Source organism: Ciconia boyciana, chromosome 1, assembly GCF_034638445.1.
Source record: "Ciconia boyciana chromosome 1, ASM3463844v1, whole genome shotgun sequence".
Lineage (NCBI taxonomy): Eukaryota > Metazoa > Chordata > Aves > Ciconiiformes > Ciconiidae > Ciconia > Ciconia boyciana.
In genome coordinates, this window is record NC_132934.1 from 128664151 (window position 1) to 128682809 (window position 18659).

General features: G+C 39.9%; 1 protein-coding gene across 6 annotated transcripts in view; it reads left to right on the forward strand.

The window, feature by feature from the left end:
* The window catches only part of DMD (dystrophin), a 1150282-nt gene that overhangs the window by 1113481 nt on the left and 18142 nt on the right, over positions 1 to 18659 (forward strand). For all 6 annotated transcript variants that reach the window (XM_072848384.1, XM_072848392.1, XM_072848418.1 and 3 more), the window contains 5 exons: positions 2861 to 2926; positions 4247 to 4312; positions 6524 to 6682; positions 14849 to 15092; positions 15454 to 15577. In XM_072848384.1, the coding sequence (XP_072704485.1) occupies positions 2861 to 2926; positions 4247 to 4312; positions 6524 to 6682; positions 14849 to 15092; positions 15454 to 15577 (659 nt within the window). The remainder of the gene's footprint in view (positions 1 to 2860; positions 2927 to 4246; positions 4313 to 6523; positions 6683 to 14848; positions 15093 to 15453; positions 15578 to 18659) is intronic.

The following is an 18659-nucleotide window of genomic DNA, read 5'->3' on the forward strand; positions in this document are numbered from 1 at the left end:
GCCAGTTTTCTGGTAGTCTTCAAAGTACTCCAGAAGAGCATAACCTAGCAGCATTCAGCAATGCTAGTGCTATCCTGACGTCAACATGTGGTATAATATCTGGAACTGTTTATAAATACATACATACATATTTTTTTGTTAGAAGTTAGTGATTCTGACTGCATATTACCCAGTATTTTGCACAGATATTCTGCTTGCCAGGCATTAAAGGGGCAACTCGCACTTTTTCTAAGAGTTTGTCTTACTGCTTGGACTGTGGGCTGTCAGTGGCACCAATACAATGTACTTGATTCTACGCTTTGAAGAAGCATCAACTGAAATGCTGAACAGCAAGAAAAGTGCCCTCGTCCTGCCAGCCAGGTCTCTGGGGGTGCAGGGAATTGCAGGAGGTGGTGTTTGCCACTCGATTGCCACTTGACTTGACTGGAATTCCCCAGGCTGTTCCTGCAGACCCCAGCTTAAGCAATGCAGCTGTGGAGCCCTTGTAAAAGGGAGGGTTATGTTGGCTAAATATTGGCTATGTCTCTCAGCCTTCTTGCTGTCTGTTCAAACTGATTAGGTGGACTGAGTATGTGTGCTCAGAAAGGAAGGACAGTGAGCTCTAGCATAGATGGTCAACTAAGAGTATGTCTACACAACAGCCTGCAATGCAGCACAGTCATTCTCAAGCTGGCTCAGATACTGGCAAAAGCATACCTCTGAGCAGCTGAATTCAATATGAAGACTTCAGTGCTTCTCAACAGGTTTTCTTTCATAAGCAAACTTCTGAAAAGCTGTTTGAAGTAGATGTCCATTGTAGTATGTTCTGAAGTGGAGACAAACCTGGAAACGTAGCCTCATCCCCTGCCTGCAGTTGACGGAATGACAGAAGCAGCTCCAACAAGTTACACAACACTGTGTTGTCTTTAAAAAATATATATATTACACACCTCCTGAAGAGAAGCTTAGTTTCGAGGCAGCAAGTAGGCGATCATGCAGTCAGGCCCATCTTTTGCCTTGCACTACTGTCAGAAGGGACATCACTTCTCTTCATTGCCCAGCTGGTCCCAACCAGGGGCTGTCCTTTCCTTTGTACTGGTACAAATACATGTGCAATGCCAGGGTAAGAGGGACTAGGAGAATGATCCAGCTCAAAACTAAAGCTACCTTTAACACGGATTTCCTAGTCTGCACATAGTATTAGCAGCAACATTTGTGTGTGCGTTGAAACCAAGACCTCTTCTTTCATTGGTAGTACCAGCTTAGACCAGCTTAACATCTACTGTATGTCAAACAAATTAAAAAATGGGGATAGCATCAATTTATCAGAAAACCGTTGTTATCTTGCTCCATGATCCACTGCTCTTGATAAATTGCATCCTTTTCCCCTCCCTTCCCTTCAGTATAGATGTTCTTACACAAAGTAGGATATCAAGCTGCAGAGAAGCAATTTCCCATCCGCATGAATCTCTGCTGTACTGAGGAACTCCGTGAACTTAGTATTTATCCTCTGGTGTGCTGTGGTAATGTTTGAACATGTGATGGGTAAAAGTACAGTCGGAGGCCAAAGCTCATTTCAGACAAAATGAGATTCGTGATACCTGGCCTGTAATGTCTTAAAGAGAAAAACTGCTGTTCTGTGAGAAGAGGCATTAATGATAATGAATTTTGTGTATCCAGCATACAGCTTTCTGAATTTGGAAGGATCCTCATTTTCTAGAGCCCTTTGCAGGCTGATTAGAAAACTGACCAATCTAGTACAGGTACTGCAGGATTATCAAACTCCTAACACAGGAGCATTACAAACCACAAGATTATTACAGTTTTGGTTTATAACCAGTAAATACAAAACTGATTTGCTCTTGCAATGCAGTGCAATCCCTGTTGGGCAGACCCAGCCTGAACCACAGTATACAGCAATTAAAATGGGGGGAAAGTCCTTCCTCGGTCAGGAGTTCCAGAAGGAGAGTCGGCAGAGGCAGAATAAAAAGAAGTTGAAATTTAGCTACAATACGAGATTGCGGTACAGTTTGGGAAGCTGCATCATTTTTTGTTAGCACCTCGTGATACATGTAAATTGGCAAAATCCCACACGGCAGCAAAGGGTGTTCTCTGAACTGCGTAGGCAACATAATTCAATGGCAATGTTTTCCAGAGTTGAGGCTGTAAGAAACAATACAGCTCATGAGAAAAGTCCCATGAATTGTTTTCGTCAAGAAAAAAAGTGAAGAGTACCTCATACCATCTGATTTGTCAGGCAGAACACCCAAAATAGTTGACAGTATCCTCCTGTATAACACGCTGATCTACCGTTCAGATTACAACTCTGGAAAGACGCTAGGCAAAATCATCAGTTTCTCCAGTGTGTTATTAAAGGCTCATTTCAGACATTTTATGTTTCTTGTATTTATTTCTAGTCGCTCGTGGAGTAGTCCTTAAAGGCTCTTTTAAGTGGGATGTGCTGAAAGCAGGCACTGGAGCAAGGCAGGAGGCAGAGGAGAGGTTCCCAGCAGGGCTTTGGCAGCTGGTGCAGGGCTGCACATGAAACAGAATTACCGATGAAGGAGGCAGGTGTGAAGGGGAAAACCGGGGCGAAAGCTCATCCATAAATCTTTTGGAAAAGTGTTCTTCGGGGATCGGTGTGAAGAAGAGTCGTTGGAACAGACGGATTGCAAAATGGTTAAAATCACCAGTGTGGTACCGCAAAACATAGCACCAACGGCTTGAGGAGGCACACACAGCGCCTGGAGTTATAACTTGCTGTTTATCAAACATAGCGTAAGCATAAGGCATAGAGATGTAAGGATATAGGCATAGCTAAGTGTCTTTTTACTTTTAAAGGGGTATTGTTTGTGATTAATCAGTGTTTTCTGCCTTATAGGCCTGCCTCGTCCCCTCAGCTTTCACACGATGATACTCATTCACGCATTGAACATTATGCTAGCAGGTATGAGACCAGCTGGACGTTAGGCAGATCTTTCTCTAAACAATAATTAAAAAAAAATTTAAAAAATCCCAAAGGCTAGCTGCTACCTGAGCGCTTCTTAAAGAAACATAGGGTTTGGGGTTTTGCTTTCCAGGCTCTGGGATGCAGAGCATCACCTGCAGTTGCTGCTAACCAGCCTGTCAACTAACTTGCATGCCAGAGCATCTCTGTGGTCAGAAGTGGCCTTTAGTTCCTGTGGGGTCTTTCTTAAGCTGTGCACTCAGGTTACCAACTTCTTCATAGGGCCTGTAGCGATAGGACAAGGGGTTTAAACGAAAAGAGGGCAGATTCAGACTAGATATAAGGAAGAAATTTTTTACAATGAGGGTGGTGAAACACTGGAACAGGTTGCCCAGGGAGGTGGTAGATGCCCCATCCCTGGAAACATTCACGGTCAGGTTGGATGGGGCTCTGAGCAACCTGATCTAGTTGAAGATGTCCCTGCTCATTGCAGGGAGGTTGGACTAGATGATCTTTAAAGGTCCCTTCTAACCCAAACCATTCTACGATTCTACATAGGGTTTTGTTTTTAGTATGGACCCTGGTCTAATCATGGAAATCAGACGAGCAGAAACCTCCAAACTCTATGTAAATCCCAAGTACCATTTTAATGTTAAGTAATTTACCACATGGAATACCATAAACAGGATTTTTCCTTGATTTGGAGGATTAAAATAGTGGTATATTGCTGCTTTAGTTCACTTGTCTGCTTTCATACTGCTCTTAAGAATCAAAAAGTGGGTTAATTGCAGAAATACGAAAATGTTTTTCCACCAGGCGAGCAAATTTGCAAGGGTTGAGGTAATTAAAAATAGTTATTCCAACCTCCTCTTTCTCTCCCCCAAAATCATGATCAGGAGAGGTATTTCTGAATTATGCAGGACCTTTAGGAAGGGCTGAGTGTTGAAAACCAATGAGAAATGACTGATGGTTACAATTCTGATGATGACATTGCCAGGTACAAAGCAATTTGTGTAATCCCCTGGCATCTTAAGGCCTTTCTTTGATTGTGGAATTAATTAATCATGGGGAGTGGGAATATAACCTCAGTGAAAGGGTTGAAAACTTAGAAGTGAGTTTAGCCAGGTCATTGTGACAAATAAACAATCCTTTGCGATAGCTTATTGCGAAACTTTTTGGTAATCAACAGTGAGTGTAAATTAATTTGAATTTCAAATTCATCAAAAACATCACGCTCTTTAATTCTTTCAGGAATGTTAGAGCAAATAAAGTTTCTGGAAAACAAATTGATTTTAATGAGTCTTGTTTATTTTTCCACAGGCTAGCAGAAATGGAGAACACCAATGGTTCTTATCTAAATGACAGTATTTCACCTAATGAGAGCATGTAAGTAGACTGTTTTAATATTTTTGACGTGTTTTCTGGTGAAGGTTAATAACTTGTAATGAAATTCTGTAGTGCTGAATTTGCATGGCCATGTACCACATGGTTCAATTTAATGATGAACTCATGTTCTTTCAATTTGTATCGTAGTGTCTAGATTTATGACTTATAGCTTAACACAAAATTTATGCAACAGATGATTGATACCTTCAAAATTAAAATTACTAATTTCTTCCAAAAAATTGCTGATTTATTCAGCAAATAGTTCCCATATTACTTGGAAAAAATGCTCATCATCTGCTGTGTTTTAAGGAAAAGATAAAAGATAACCCTTCTATCTGAACTACAAGCTTAATCATGGTTAAATTGCTGTAAGCTAGAAAATGTTGTTGTGGGCAAAGTGTCATTCAAAAGGTTAGTGGGGCTAAACAGAGATCTTTGGACTACAAATACCTGAAATAAATTGCAAGTGTAAGCCAGCAGGGACTCATCCTCACCGTGAAATATTAGAAGTAGTAAACTTTAAGTTGGACAGATCACTGACAAGCTTTCATTGTACTACTTTAAATGTAAAGTCATAAATAAAAGTTTTCATTTTTAAAAAGTAGTTCAATCTAATGTCACACCGAGACCTTTTTGTGGTTTTCTGAAACGATAATATATTTCTCCTCTCTCATGATTTTCTTGATCTTGATTATTCTCTGAATGAAAGGACATAGAGCTAGAAAACCGGATAGAAGCACATAAGTCATTGTCATGCTTGAAAATTTGGTCATAGTTAATTAACTGTGTAGGAGAAGCCATAGCACAGATTCTAAATCAATAAAATATGAAAAAATGCAAATCCCAATTTTTCTAAAAGTTTTTTTTTTTCTATTCTACATAATCTCATCCTTACCACAGTTTAAGGGGTGGATTTTTTTGAAAATTCAGACAGAATCTTCTTTTTATTAAATTAGTAGCATTCCTTTAAATCACAGTACTGTGGCCAGTTTTCATTCACTTAAATTGAGATTCCAAATCATTAGGATTTTATAAGGTTGGTTGTGAGCCTGTGAGATGTTCTTGGATTGTAACAAAGCTGTTTCTTTGTTTCAAAACAGTTTCTCTTTTGACTTGGTAGGATTGTTACCTACCAACTTTGAAAGAAAATCCCCTGTACAACCAAGTACATTGTTTTAATAAATTGGTTCAAAAAGGAGAAAGTTAAAATGACACCTCAAAACTAATACATACACAACGTCAGTATAGTTTCACGCAGTTAATGAAAACTTTGTTTCCATTAAGTTGTATGTCAATTTTATATTGTTATGGATAGCAGTAATGCTATTATATATGGAATTTCCTATTGTCCCTACTGTAATGTTTTGGTTTCCTTAGTCACAAAATCATACGTAAGCAATACCTTTTGTATTACACTTTGGTCTTACTGTTCAATTCATTTTTTGGTTAATTAAAAGTTGTATTGATATGATTCCGTTAATAAGTTAACCACTGACTATCCAGTTTTTTACTCATTTTGTACTATTAAAATGAGAATAAATCTGTACATTCTCAATTTTGGAAGAAATATGATCCAGATACAAATTGCAGCAAAATCAAAGCTCACCATGAATTTGCAACTGTAATTCTTCCAGTTTTGTTTGTCAGGTTATGCTTAAGTATTATTTGTTGACATTCTTACGGGTTTTGGGTTATCGGGCTTATAGTTGCAGTTAGAGCAATAGATGAAGACAGGGAAGGAGGGAAATAAAGAGATGATGTGTATACATACCACAAAACATTTCGATAAGTAGTGTCATTGCAGTTATGTATACAAAATATGTGCAGGCTGAAAATCACACAAAAAGAGTATGTCTTGCAAAGTGACATTATATTGCAATATAATTGCCTTTTTTCTCAAGCAAATTCCTAACTGAAGTTAGGCAAAAGAGGACAGCTGAGGCTGTCAGCTGTGGCAAAACTTGGCTTTAAGTATCTGAGAAGCAGAGGGGAAGAGAGGTGGACTCTGCAGAGAAGGAAAATTATCAGAGACTAAGTGAAAAAGTTCAGCCGATTTTGCTTTAAGGTACATTGCTCTGCTGTTCATTACAAAGAGTTCAGCAAATCTCTTTGTAAGAAACGAGAGACTGGGGGTGAATCATCTCCTCATATTCACTGCAAAGTTAAAAATGAGGAAGGGAACAGCCTGTTTTATCCTCCTCTGTTTTCCAGCGATGATGAACACTTGTTAATCCAGCACTACTGCCAAAGTCTGAACCAGGAATCCCCCCTGAGCCAGCCCCGAAGCCCTGCCCAGATCCTGATTTCTCTGGAGAGTGAGGAAAGAGGGGAACTGGAGAGAATCCTCGCAGACCTGGAGGAGGAAAACAGGTGGGTTACGCCACCAGCTGCCGCAGCCCTCAGGCGTGAGCTGCAGGGGCAAACGAAAGCTTTCTCTCTCTCTAAGCGGTGAGGCTGAAATCGTATCGTTAACTCATTCCCACTTCCAGTGCAGTGATGAGTCAGCACTGTTTCTTTCACAAAACCTCCAAAATGGCAAGCCTCAAAGACATACATGGGTCATCTAATACTCATAGTGCCACCTGTGACAAGCTCTCCTGGCTCTGTTTCATATTTCCTTCTGTTCTACCATTTCCTTTATTTCCATGGTATTAATGAGCTTCGTGCCAGTGTTACTTTATTTTGCTGTTACGAGGGGGAAGGGTGTGCAGATTTCTGCAACCCTGTCTGGAAAAGACAGGCAGAGGTTCTTGGAAAGACAGGCTTTTTTCAAAAAGGTTCGCCACTGGGATGCATGACATTTTGAAATGACCTCAATTCATTTGAAGTAAAGAATCTGTGAAATGACTGTGCTGTACAGTTAGATGGAATTCACTCTGATAGCATTTTTAGGGATAAAATAAGTTATAAAATTGCATTTTCTTCAGACAAATGAGTTCTTTCATTGTGGTTAAAACTTGGGTCCTCTTTTCTTTCTGTTTGTTTGGTGTTATTTGTTGCCATTTCTTTAGCCTTTCAATATCAAATGTTATTTACCACTTTTAATTTCAAGTTTAATTGAAGTTATCTTCATTAATCACAAAAAAAACCCCCCAACTGGATTCTTGCAGCATCACAACACTGCAGTCCTCTTTCTATGCTACTCTGGAGTCTTGGGCCATCAGCATAAAAACTGGTAGATCTTGACCACGGCAGGTTCGTAATTGCAACCATGGACTACCAAAATTAGACTGTAAGAAATCATTTAGATCTACAAAACAACCCCATTTTTATTTGCCTTCTGCTATCTTCAGCTTTTATGGTAAAGTCTATTGGCATTTTCATGCTCTTTTTTCTTACTTCTTTAAGAGCTAGGTACTTTTGTTTACATTGAGGGTTTAATGCAGTAATCATTTACCTTAGGCATGGCAAGAAAATAGTGCAAGACTTGGCAGCATCATAGATCTTGTCTCCATGCGTAAGTCTTCTTTAGATGGTACTAATCAATTATAGTGGCTCCATCACCCACCATCTCCATGAAACTGTGGTTGGGACTTCTTTACAAAGAGCAGAGCCTGGACTTGCAGAGCAGCTCGAGTTGGTTTGGCATGGAGAAGCCTGAAATAAGCTATTCTGTCACCTGGAATAGGAGGAAGATTTAGATCTGCCTTGTGCTTCCTTCTGGACGTGCATCAGCTACTCCTCCGCAGATTAAGTCCATTTTTCTGTACAAGTAATATGCTTCAGGCAGGAAGAGGAAAGAGCCTGTTCTCCATAAATACCAGGTTTTATTTTTTCTGTAGGCTTATCTCTATACATCTTCAGGGGCAGGGGCAACTAATTTAACTAATAGTTTGTTTCACACATGCTTTTTTCATTAAAGGTGTAATTTGCTATAAGGGTTACTTTTTAAATCAGCCATTATTTTCTCATGCCCTCTTGTTTCCAGTTGTGTTGCACCCTCTCTGCATTCAGATTACACAATCTTCAGGCCAGGTTAAGCTGAAGATCGGACTGCTAAAATCTAACTGCTTTCTATGAGGAGTTAGTAGCAGAGAAAACACCTGGAAATTATGTTTCTGCCTGCATGAAAAACGCTGGCACAATGTCTGACAGACGTATAAGTAATAATAAACCGGAGAGTGAGAAATAAAGAGGGAGAGTCAAGAACATACTTTTTTTCAGGAGGATTTGGGAGAACATAGGGGATCAAGAGGCATAAAGGATGAGGAAAGTGTTTCAGACAGAAAGCTGTAGTAAACAAAGCTCTTGCTCTCTGAACAGCAGTGAGATTTTGTTTGAAACAAACCCCAGACCTCGTGCTACATAGTACATAAAGCCCAAATAGTTTCCAAAATGGAGGAAAATCAGTATTTTGAAATAAGCCATCATACTTTGCATACAGGACTTCTGTAGTTAAGAAATACTGTGTAACTAGTACTGTACAGATAGTAAAATAGCTTAGTTTTCAGGGGAGGGGTACTTTTTTAAACAGCACTAGGAAGGAGAAAAAAAATCACAATGATTTTCTGTCTGTATACAAAATAAACTGCCCACCAGAAAGGAGGATGGCTTTTAAAGCAGCCTCGGTTTACATTAGAAATGTGGTATATGAACATTAGTATAATGTGGAGTTAGACAGCTAAATAGGCTAAAAACATTCCTTTTCGGGCTTTATGCCTTAAATTTCAGTGTGGGCTTTATTTAATATAACTGCTAATGGGGAATAGCACGTTAGACGATCTCTGACAGGAATTACACCTTAAAAATATCTGTTTTGAAGTTTGCCAATCCTGGATTAAACAAGAGCTGTAGACCGTAAACTTGGTTATAGCTTGTTGTTTTCTCATTTTTACTACTGGAGGCACAGTTACAGATGGGATGCCACCACAAGCAACCTCGCTTTTTGTGGATGCTTCAGGTCTCAGTGCAGCAGGGATGGAGAGGTCTATTTCTGTAGGACAGCGTGGAGGTCACAATGCTCTGACTTTCATTGATTATGACAAAATCATGACTTTTGTCTCTGCAAACCACTATAAATAGCTTGTACTTAAAATGTGAGGCGGATGCTGAAAAGCGAACAAGTTCTTGTTGTCCTGATAGCTTGTCACAGCCAGATAACTGTGATTTTATGGAGGAAACACTGATTCCTGTTTAGAAAAATAAGCTGTTCAGACAGGGTCAGTCAGGAGCCATTCATATAACTTATCTGCCTTTAAAAAACAGTCTTGTCCCTTTAGATTTCTTTTTTTCTAGTCTTTCCCCTCCTTTGAGTTTGTGCAAACCTTTTTTGGCTGTTGCCAAAGGTAATCGACAACCTGTGACCTAATTCCTTGTGTGAACCCGGTTCCAGCAGGTGAACACATATTCCTTCCCATGCTGATCCTAAAAACACCCTCTGAGCAAACGTTGTTTATTGCTGCAGCATGAAGAGTCAGTGAATCTGTTGCTTGGAAATGAGCTGAACATGATACAATTCATGTTGTGACTGCCTGGTCCTCAGCCCAGCCTTAAAGCACCTGGATTGTTTTATTTCCATTGTGGAACCTCAAGTCTTGTGGCCAGAGTGCGTCTCCTTGCCGGTGCTGAGCTGGATGTGATGCTTATGCCTGGGAAGGCAAGTGGCTGGGCAGCTACTAGTTAGATAAAGTCATCTTTTCCTGCCCGTGTTGACCAACTTTTGTTGCATGCACTTCTGATTATTTTTGACAAGATTTAGTTCTCTCTGCTGTATCTTGTGTTATTTTACAATTAGAGTCACCCCATGCAGTCACTTCTCAGCAGCTCTTGGGAAAGCTGCATCAAGTACCAACAAGAAGCAATACTACGATATTCAAAACACTTCATTGTCATTTCTCTTTTTCCTCCGCTCTCCACAGTTACCTGCTTTTTAAAAAAGCCCTTCTTTTTTGCTTCGTGTTTTGACTTTTCTTTGTCTCTTTTGAGCTGTTGATTGAATTCAGACTTCCATTTCGGTTTCAGCTGCAGTTTCTGGTCTCCAAATATTTCCATCGTTCCTTGTTACTTAAATGAAAAAGACTCTTTGCAATTGTAATTCTGAGGTTTTGCTTTTGGACAGTTTAAAAAGATGTGTTGCCTGTTTTGAATTCTTCTGAAATTTATTATCTGACTTATAAACTAACCTAGCTGTGACACCGTTCTGACTGGTTGGTTTTTTTTTTCATTTCCAAGGACCTCTTATTAGATATTCATTATTTATCTGCTAGCATTTTGAGACCGTAGTGCTTTTGTGGCTTGCAAATATGACTTCCTTAAATAATTTATGGCTAAAATTTGACTGTTAAATAATTTATATTTGCTAAAATGTGAGCATTTTAGAGAATATTTTCAATTCGTGAAAATGTTTCATTTGAGTATTAGTCCTTCAGGCTCATGCTCAGTTCTACATCACATGGAATATTGTGATAAGACCATTTCTTATGTATTCAATAGACATAAAGTAATGTTGCTATGGAAGGCACCATTACTATATTGCAATGTAAGAGAAATTCCCAATTATAAAACTGTCCCAAAAACATTTTGAAATTGCCTTAAGAGTGAATGCATTTCAGAAACAGAGAAGACAGATTTTTGGTGTCTATCTAAAGTGGTACATTACATAGGTTATACTGTAGGATAGATTATACTGACTAGCATGTACTGTACTAGCATTAAATGGAAAGCATATGGTTTTGCAGTGACAGAGACTCAGAACTTTTTGCAAAGAATTAAAATACTTACCTGCTATTTTAATGACTAAAGAAAGTGAACATTTCCTAATATTTTAGTTGAGTCAAGATCACTGGCATACTTCTGTAAAGGGAAGACTTCTCGTGCATTCTCTTGTTTTCCTCCCAGGTCCTAGCTGTATTATAACAAGAAGTTAGTAAATGAGATCTCCAGCCGGAGCTATTTGCCTTTCCTTTGCTTTCCTGGCTTGCACTGGCAGCGCAGTGGGCTGTGTGCCACTGGAGAAACACCAATACCCCGAATCTCAAAGCTGCCCTGTTTCCGTGCAGCTATAGTGTTCCTTCAAATCTGAAGACTGGTGAATGGCCTCCTCAGATAAGTTCCTTCTGTATAGTTGCCAATAGCGAGAAAGTGATGCATTTCTAAACATGCCATGGCTCCTTTTGGTATTTATTTTGGCATTGATGAAGTGGAACTAGATCTTCTGAGTGTGAAGCATTGTAAGTAAATGCTGGCCCTAGTGAGGGACAGGGGTAGGTGGTTCAGTTACCAGCTTTGTCCGTTTCTTCAAACCACTGATTTTCTGCAGGAAGATGAAAAATAACATGAATTCACAAATTCTCAATTGCCTCTGAGAGGACCACTCAGCAAATGGGGTCCACTAGGATTTCCATCACCAGGCAATTAATTCTGCCAGTGATAGATGCGATTAATAACTCATGAGCTCTTTACTACCCAGCTCTTTACAGTTGCATAAATCAAGGTTACATGGCATGCTTCCTCTGTTATTTTTCTTCATGAATGCTTCAAAGAGGTGCAAGCATAGTAAATGGAATATATGGGGTTTTCTTTTAATATTTCTCTTACTGAAGTAGAATATATTTTCCCAGTGATCAGAAGGTGCAGCAGCTTGCTTTGTTTGTGACAGCCAGATGTAAAAGTCACCCAGCCTGAGCTATGGTGGAGGGTGGCTGGGTTTCCCAGTACTGCCCATGCTTGCTCACTCACATTCATTTAGAGAGGATTATGCTTTTATCCCCTTTCTCTTGCTTCCCATTTTATGCTGAAAATGTCAGAGAGCACCTTTCCTTGGGACACGGGCTTTACCCTGAGGGCTGTGGGCAGTGCTTGGGATGCCTGGCTTGCAGCAGCAATCCTTTTTCACTGCACAGCTTAAAACTGTTCCAGAGGTTGGAATAAGAGCAGATTGTTCTCTCCTCTAGGATATTCTTATAGCAACTTTCAAATTCTTTCTTTTTTAATTTTCAGCTTTTTTCCACTATATTAATACAAATCTTCATTCCTGTGTGTTAGATCCCAGTTATTATTATATTATTGATCGTCTGCACTCCACATCACTCTTACAGCCCTGAAAGGGGTTGCTACGATAAGTCTTAATTCTCTGGACTAAGGACTCTGTAGCTGGACTGAAAAGGCGCAGCTGGAAAACTCAGTGACACAGGTGCTCTGGGCAAATTCACATGTGTCCTTCAACATGACATTCCTTTGTTCAAACAATATTACTGTATTTAATTATTACAGAACTCACAAATTCAGACATATCTCTGCTTGGATAATATGCAATATCCTTTACAATCTTTTTTTTTTCTGTAGGCTTTCAGAAAGAGTTTTTAATTATATTGTTTCAGACATTAAGGCATTTTTATCTGAATTACTCCCTGGTCCTCACTTGTTTTTCAATACCATAGTTACTGGAAGGACTTCTCTATATTGATAGTTGAGGCGATAATTGTAGATTTCTTTGTAGCAAGGTACCTGATTATGTTGTAAGTATGACCAAGTGCATTTATTTCGTTTCCCTTAAGGTAATATTTTATCTTTTGCTTTACAGCACTTCAGACTTTTGAGTCTGCTGTTTGTAGAGTATTGCCTGTATTGTACTGCTGGGAAATTCCTCATGGGGTAGCGATAGCCACTATCTACAGACTTTGTGAAAAACAAGCTTAATGATCAATCCTGTATAAACTTTAGTCTGCAATAAGACCGTGTGTGAGACTGTTGTCATGCTCATTCCTACTGCCTTTTGTATTTTTATTAATTATTCACTAGTTCATTCAGCTGGAAGTATCAGAAGACATTAAGTCATATGGAAGGCAATACCCAGTATAGCCTTTCTTTCTTTTTTCCAGATAGTTTTCATGGACTTGAAACTCTGTATTTCATTAAAACAAAAAACTTTCTTTGAAAAAAAACCTCTCCATAGTCTCCCCTCTTTGTGTGGATTGTAGAGAAAGAAATCTTGAATTTTGGGACAATCTGAAGTTAAGAATGATCAACCACTTTTTTTAACCTTTTAAAACTTCTGCAGAGGAGGGATCATGTGGGTCAGACATCCCTTAGGGATCATGTTCTGGGCGGGTGCCACGGTCGCAGGTTAGGGCACATCCATCATGCAGCTGCTGAGGGGCACAAGTATGTTTGAAGAACAGTCAGTAGCCTGTCTTTGTCCTTGGCATTACTTTCTTATCCATGTGAAATGATGCATACTGGTTTAGTTCTTGATCTGGTCACAGTAACGTACCTTTAGAAGTGTTTCAGAGCTTAATAGAGTTTATTGGGAGGTTTCTGAGGTGCTATTAAGCCTCCAGACAAACTGTCAGAGTGTATTGTGGTTTGCAGGCAGAACTGGCAAAAAGTGCCTGTTCTCACAACCTCAAATAAGAGTAGGTTGGAAAAAATAAAATCTGGGTCACTGCTTGTGATGAGTAAGCAGTTACCAGAGCATCAAGCCATTTTTCTCCCCTCTGGGAAGCTGTAAAGAAACATCATAGCAACAAAATCCCAGTGCAGTTTATTAGGCCTACAAGCTTTCTGTTACAAGTTACTATTTTTGTGGGTTTGGACTGTGTTATCCCTAACAAGGTTTCAGTTTCTTACCTTCTGTGCTCTTCCTGCTTGGTAGATTTTTTTTCACATGGACCACTATAGGTCATATTAATCTATGGAGTATTTTACTGGAGTAAAACTGGAGTTTTACGGAATAAAAGAACAAACTTAGCAGTGCCATAAAGTTATAGTAGACTGCAGCACTCTAGAAAGGGCAGTCCAAATGAAGATGGAAATTATAGCCCCAAAAGTTAGTGCAGTGTAGTTTAACAGATTAGCTCACTAATTTGTCTTTTCCTCATTTTAGGTTAGTAATTTTAGAGCTAAGCTGGAAATGCCCAGCCGAAACCAGGACACGAATATGAAGAGAGGAGAATGATGTGACCTGACTGACAACAGCAGAGTTGCAAATGAACTCCTGAGTTCTGTGTTTTGCTCTGACTTTTTGGGCCCCCTTTCTGTCTTAGCTTTCTCATCTATAAAACAGATAGATAGACTGGCCAGGTGGTGTCCGCTTTGATTAGTTTTTGTAAAGTGCTTTAGTCACTCAAAGTCCTCTTTCAGCACTAATTACTCCTCGAGTGTATTAGTGCGTGGAAGCGAACAGGCAGTCCGACTTCTGCTAGGAAGAATAAAATGCAGGAAGACGACAGAGGGCTGAGCCCAGGGCAGACGGTACCTGGGCTTTGGGAGGGTGCCTAGACCCCAGCCAGTCTTCTGCGTCGTGTGCCCTGGAAAGGAATTAATTGTGAATTCTGGTGACGCAGAGAGCCTTCAGGCAATGCTTGTGTCACAGGTCCCTGTAATAATCAGCTCCGTGCAAATCTGCGAGGTGTAAGCCTACACGCACGTGGATTCAGCAGAACAAAAGGCGGGTGGTGCAGGTGAGCCTGTGCCCCCTGGTAGTGAGACACATCACATCACACGAAAGGAGGTGCCTTCTCTCTGCGCCATGCAGAGGGTAGCCTGCACTGCCTGTTCAGCTTTGTAAAGCTTTACCTCCTTGTTACTTCTCCACAGAAACCTGCAAGCAGAGTACGACCGTTTGAAGCAACAGCATGACCACAAAGGACTGTCTCCACTGCCATCCCCCCCAGAGATGATGCCAGTTTCTCCGCAAAGCCCCCGGGATGCTGAGCTCATTGCAGAAGCCAAGCTGCTTCGCCAGCACAAGGGCCGCCTGGAGGCCAGGATGCAGATACTGGAGGATCACAACAAACAGCTGGAGTCGCAGCTGCACAGGCTCAGGCAGCTGCTGGAGCAGGTGAGTCCTCAGGCCTTTCTTCTAGATCTCTCTAGAGTCATCTTCCAAACAGGGTGTGAAGCATTATCAATAACGACAACAGACCAAGAAATCATCTGTAGAGGCTAATCAGAGACAAATACTAAATTGTTCTACAGGCTGCAAGTCAGAAGGTGAAATCATGTTTCGGTGTTCTTATTTAGTCTTCTTCCTTGTTTTATTCAGAATTCAAATCCATTGTTTGCATGGATATATTTACTTAAAAACAGACAGAAAATTGTGTGCATTCATGGAATAAGTAAAAAATATAGAGATATAAAGATTTGTGCAACTGTACTGAGCTGTTAATAACAATCTCTTGGTTTTTTTCTTCAATTTTCAGCCGCAGGCAGATGCCAAGGTGAATGGCACGACACTATCATCTCCTTCTACCTCTTTGCAGAGGTCAGACAGCAGTCAGCCAATGCTTCTTCGTGTAGTTGGCAGCCAGACTTCAGAAACCATGGGTAAGACAACAAAGTTCCAATTGTCATAAAAAATAATTATAGTCCCATTTTCCATCAAAAAAATCCCTAAAGACAGAAAATACTCTGCTCTCCTGTTTAGTTCAAATGAGAATGAAGTAGCCATTTGCAATGGTCTTCAATGTCATCTAGCTGTTTACACTTTACATCTTCATTATGGTTCAGGCTTTTGCTTTTGATCATCATGCACACAGTAGCATGGATATTTTGACATTAAACACAAATCTCAGCCAGGGCTTGACTTCTGAAAACAAGTATCACTAAAAAGCTAACTATTTTATTCAAACTGACTTTCATCTATTAAGCATGACATGGCTGATTTAAATGTACGTAGTATTAATTACTGCTGAGATGAAAAGTATGATTAGTCACCCCCATGTTAACTCATGTGATCTTATTTTTAATATGTCATGGCTCAATCAGTAGGATTGAGCTGTCACTCATAGGCAGTGCCCATCTAGTGTCTTTCCTAAATATCACATCAGATGTGATAATGAACATCATATGAGTTGTGGAGTAAGGTTAAGTAATAATATTCTGTAGTTAGAGGCTGGAATTATTATTTTTGTGCTTTTAGTAACTACTCTGTAGCATTTTCCTAATTTCCTATCTGTTATAGAATTAATAAGTATTTATTACCAAGTAGTAAGGATTTTCTGCTAGTAAAAAAGCAATCAGCCATTGCAGTATCTTTAAGCAAATGTGCTTAAATTACTTCAACAAGATAATATTTGAAGTCTGGTGATAATATTCAGCTTCATACACAGAAATTTATTTAGTGTGTATTAGAGAGAGGCTTTGGGGGAGAGTGAGAGGCTTAAGTGAAAGCTTTTCTCTTCACTGCAGTTAGTGAAAGAGTCGATGACAGTGAGAAATTGAATGGGAGGGGACGTTCTGCTGTGTCTGAAGTGCCATCGTGGTGGGAGATACAGCTTGTTCAGGGGCCTTTTCTTCCATCCTGAGCATAGGCAATAATGTCAGCCTGTGCCATTATCAAATAAGATGGGTTCTATACGCCCTACAACAAAAAATGTGAAATAAATTGTACCTTTAGGAATGCTTAAGTTAAATCCCGGGAGTGAGAGTACAGTTGCAAGTAACAGCAATTTCATTTCAATCTTTCTTTATCTTTCTTTAATGGTATTACTAGTGAGTAAATATTTTGTAACAGAGTAGACAAAATGTATCGGTGGAGTAATTTGCATGGCTTTCTGAAGAAATGTCATGAATTTCATCACATAAAATATGTTAAAATACACAAGAAGGATAGGAAGACAGTGGTTCCCAGCCATTATTAAAAGTCTTGTCGTTTCATATTTTATTGTTTAGTAGGACAAAATACAGTAACTTACTTCTTTCCATTTGACTCGATATAAAATTATTCCCATTTAACTTGTGAGACTGTAATTAATTAGCACGCATATAATCATATAAACGGCTAAATCTTATTTAAAGCAAATATTTAGACATGAATTGGGGTTTTTTGTTTGTTCGATTGAGCCAATATGTGGAAGGGCACTGAGATGTTGAATCATTATCAGTATGATCGTGTTGAGACTCAGCAAAGCAACACTGTTGGCAGCACGGAGCAGAGCTTATAAAAACAATTACTAACCGAGCTAACAAACCGCAACTAATTCAGTTTGTCGAGTCTCCTTTCACACCAGAAAGCTTTGCTTGCTAGTCTGAGAGTCTTCTGAAGCGCAACTTAAAATATTCTTGAATTGCGAAGGGAACCAGAGGGGTGTGGTAAATAATGGTCCCATGCAGCTGGCATGTGCCCAGTAATGAGGGAGTCATCATTTTCAAGAAAATACTGATGATCTCTCAGTCTCTCAGGCAATGAGGTAACATAGTGGTAGCTTTCATGTGTTTTTCTTTTTTAAAGGAGACCTTAGGTTTTTTAATTTGAATGTAGACCCGTTGCACTTCTCTGCCTCTCTGCTTTCCCAAGGAGAGATTACTGTAAAAGGTTTTCCACCAGCAGTGTTGTCCGGCTGTTTGGTAAAAGCAGCAACCCAGTCAGATCCTAATTTACAAATAGAAGAGCTTATCCCTTGATAACCTGAAATACACCTGGGCAAGTGGAAAGGTTCTGCTTTTCTTCTCATAGAGTCCTAATGGGAAAGTCCTGATCTTTGGCCTTTCTCCCCCAGTAATGTAGCAGCAGAGGAGCTTCTCTGAGGCATGTGAGCCAAGAGGTTGTTCCCGAACTTTAATTCGTTCAGGTACCACCAGAACATTTGAGACCCAGCCAGCTCTCCAAGCCTTTTGTAGAAACACGAATGGGGAAGACTGTTTTGGGTAAAGAGAGGTAATTGAGGTCTGAAGGTGTCTTTACTTTTGTCAGGTTGCTTGGCTGATGTCTTATTTTGTCACTTACAATGAAATGCTCAGAAAAATCATCCAAATGAGAAAAAATAAAATTAATGCATTTTAAATAAAAGATACAGCAGTCTTGAGGGTCAACACAGTTCAGTTTGTATCAGCGCTTACCTGGACATTTGGAAATCAGTACCTGTCCTCCATTCTTCTTGGCCAGGGCAGCAGAACCACTGCCCTCTTCTTTCGATCTTTAGGGCTAGGTGGTTTTCTGCAGGCATGCTGGTAAGGTCCTTGGCCTGGGTAAAAGCAATAAGATCTCGCTCTGAGTTTTCACCTTGACATCCAGCAGAGGCTGGAAGGACATTACGTCTGCTAAGGCACCTCTGTCGGTGCAACACTCGATGCAACAGTAACTCGTGGTGTGAGTTGATATGTGTGAACCCAGCACCAGTTGAAAGCTGAACAAACTGCAAGCAGTCTCAGCGGCTATTTTTAGACCATTAATGGAATAAAAGAAGCTGATACGAAGACCATCACTTGTATGAATTAAGTGCTTCTTGCAGACACTTTACCCCACTTCTTGTACTGGAGTGGGAAAAATTACTCTTGATCAGTAATAACTCTTGTGAAATTCCTGGCCCTAAGGTGAGGCCGACACTAAGCCTAATAGTAGGAAATATGTGCAGTCCTGAAGTGTTCCATTAGCATCTCTTTTAGTAGGCTTTCCACTAGCATGGAG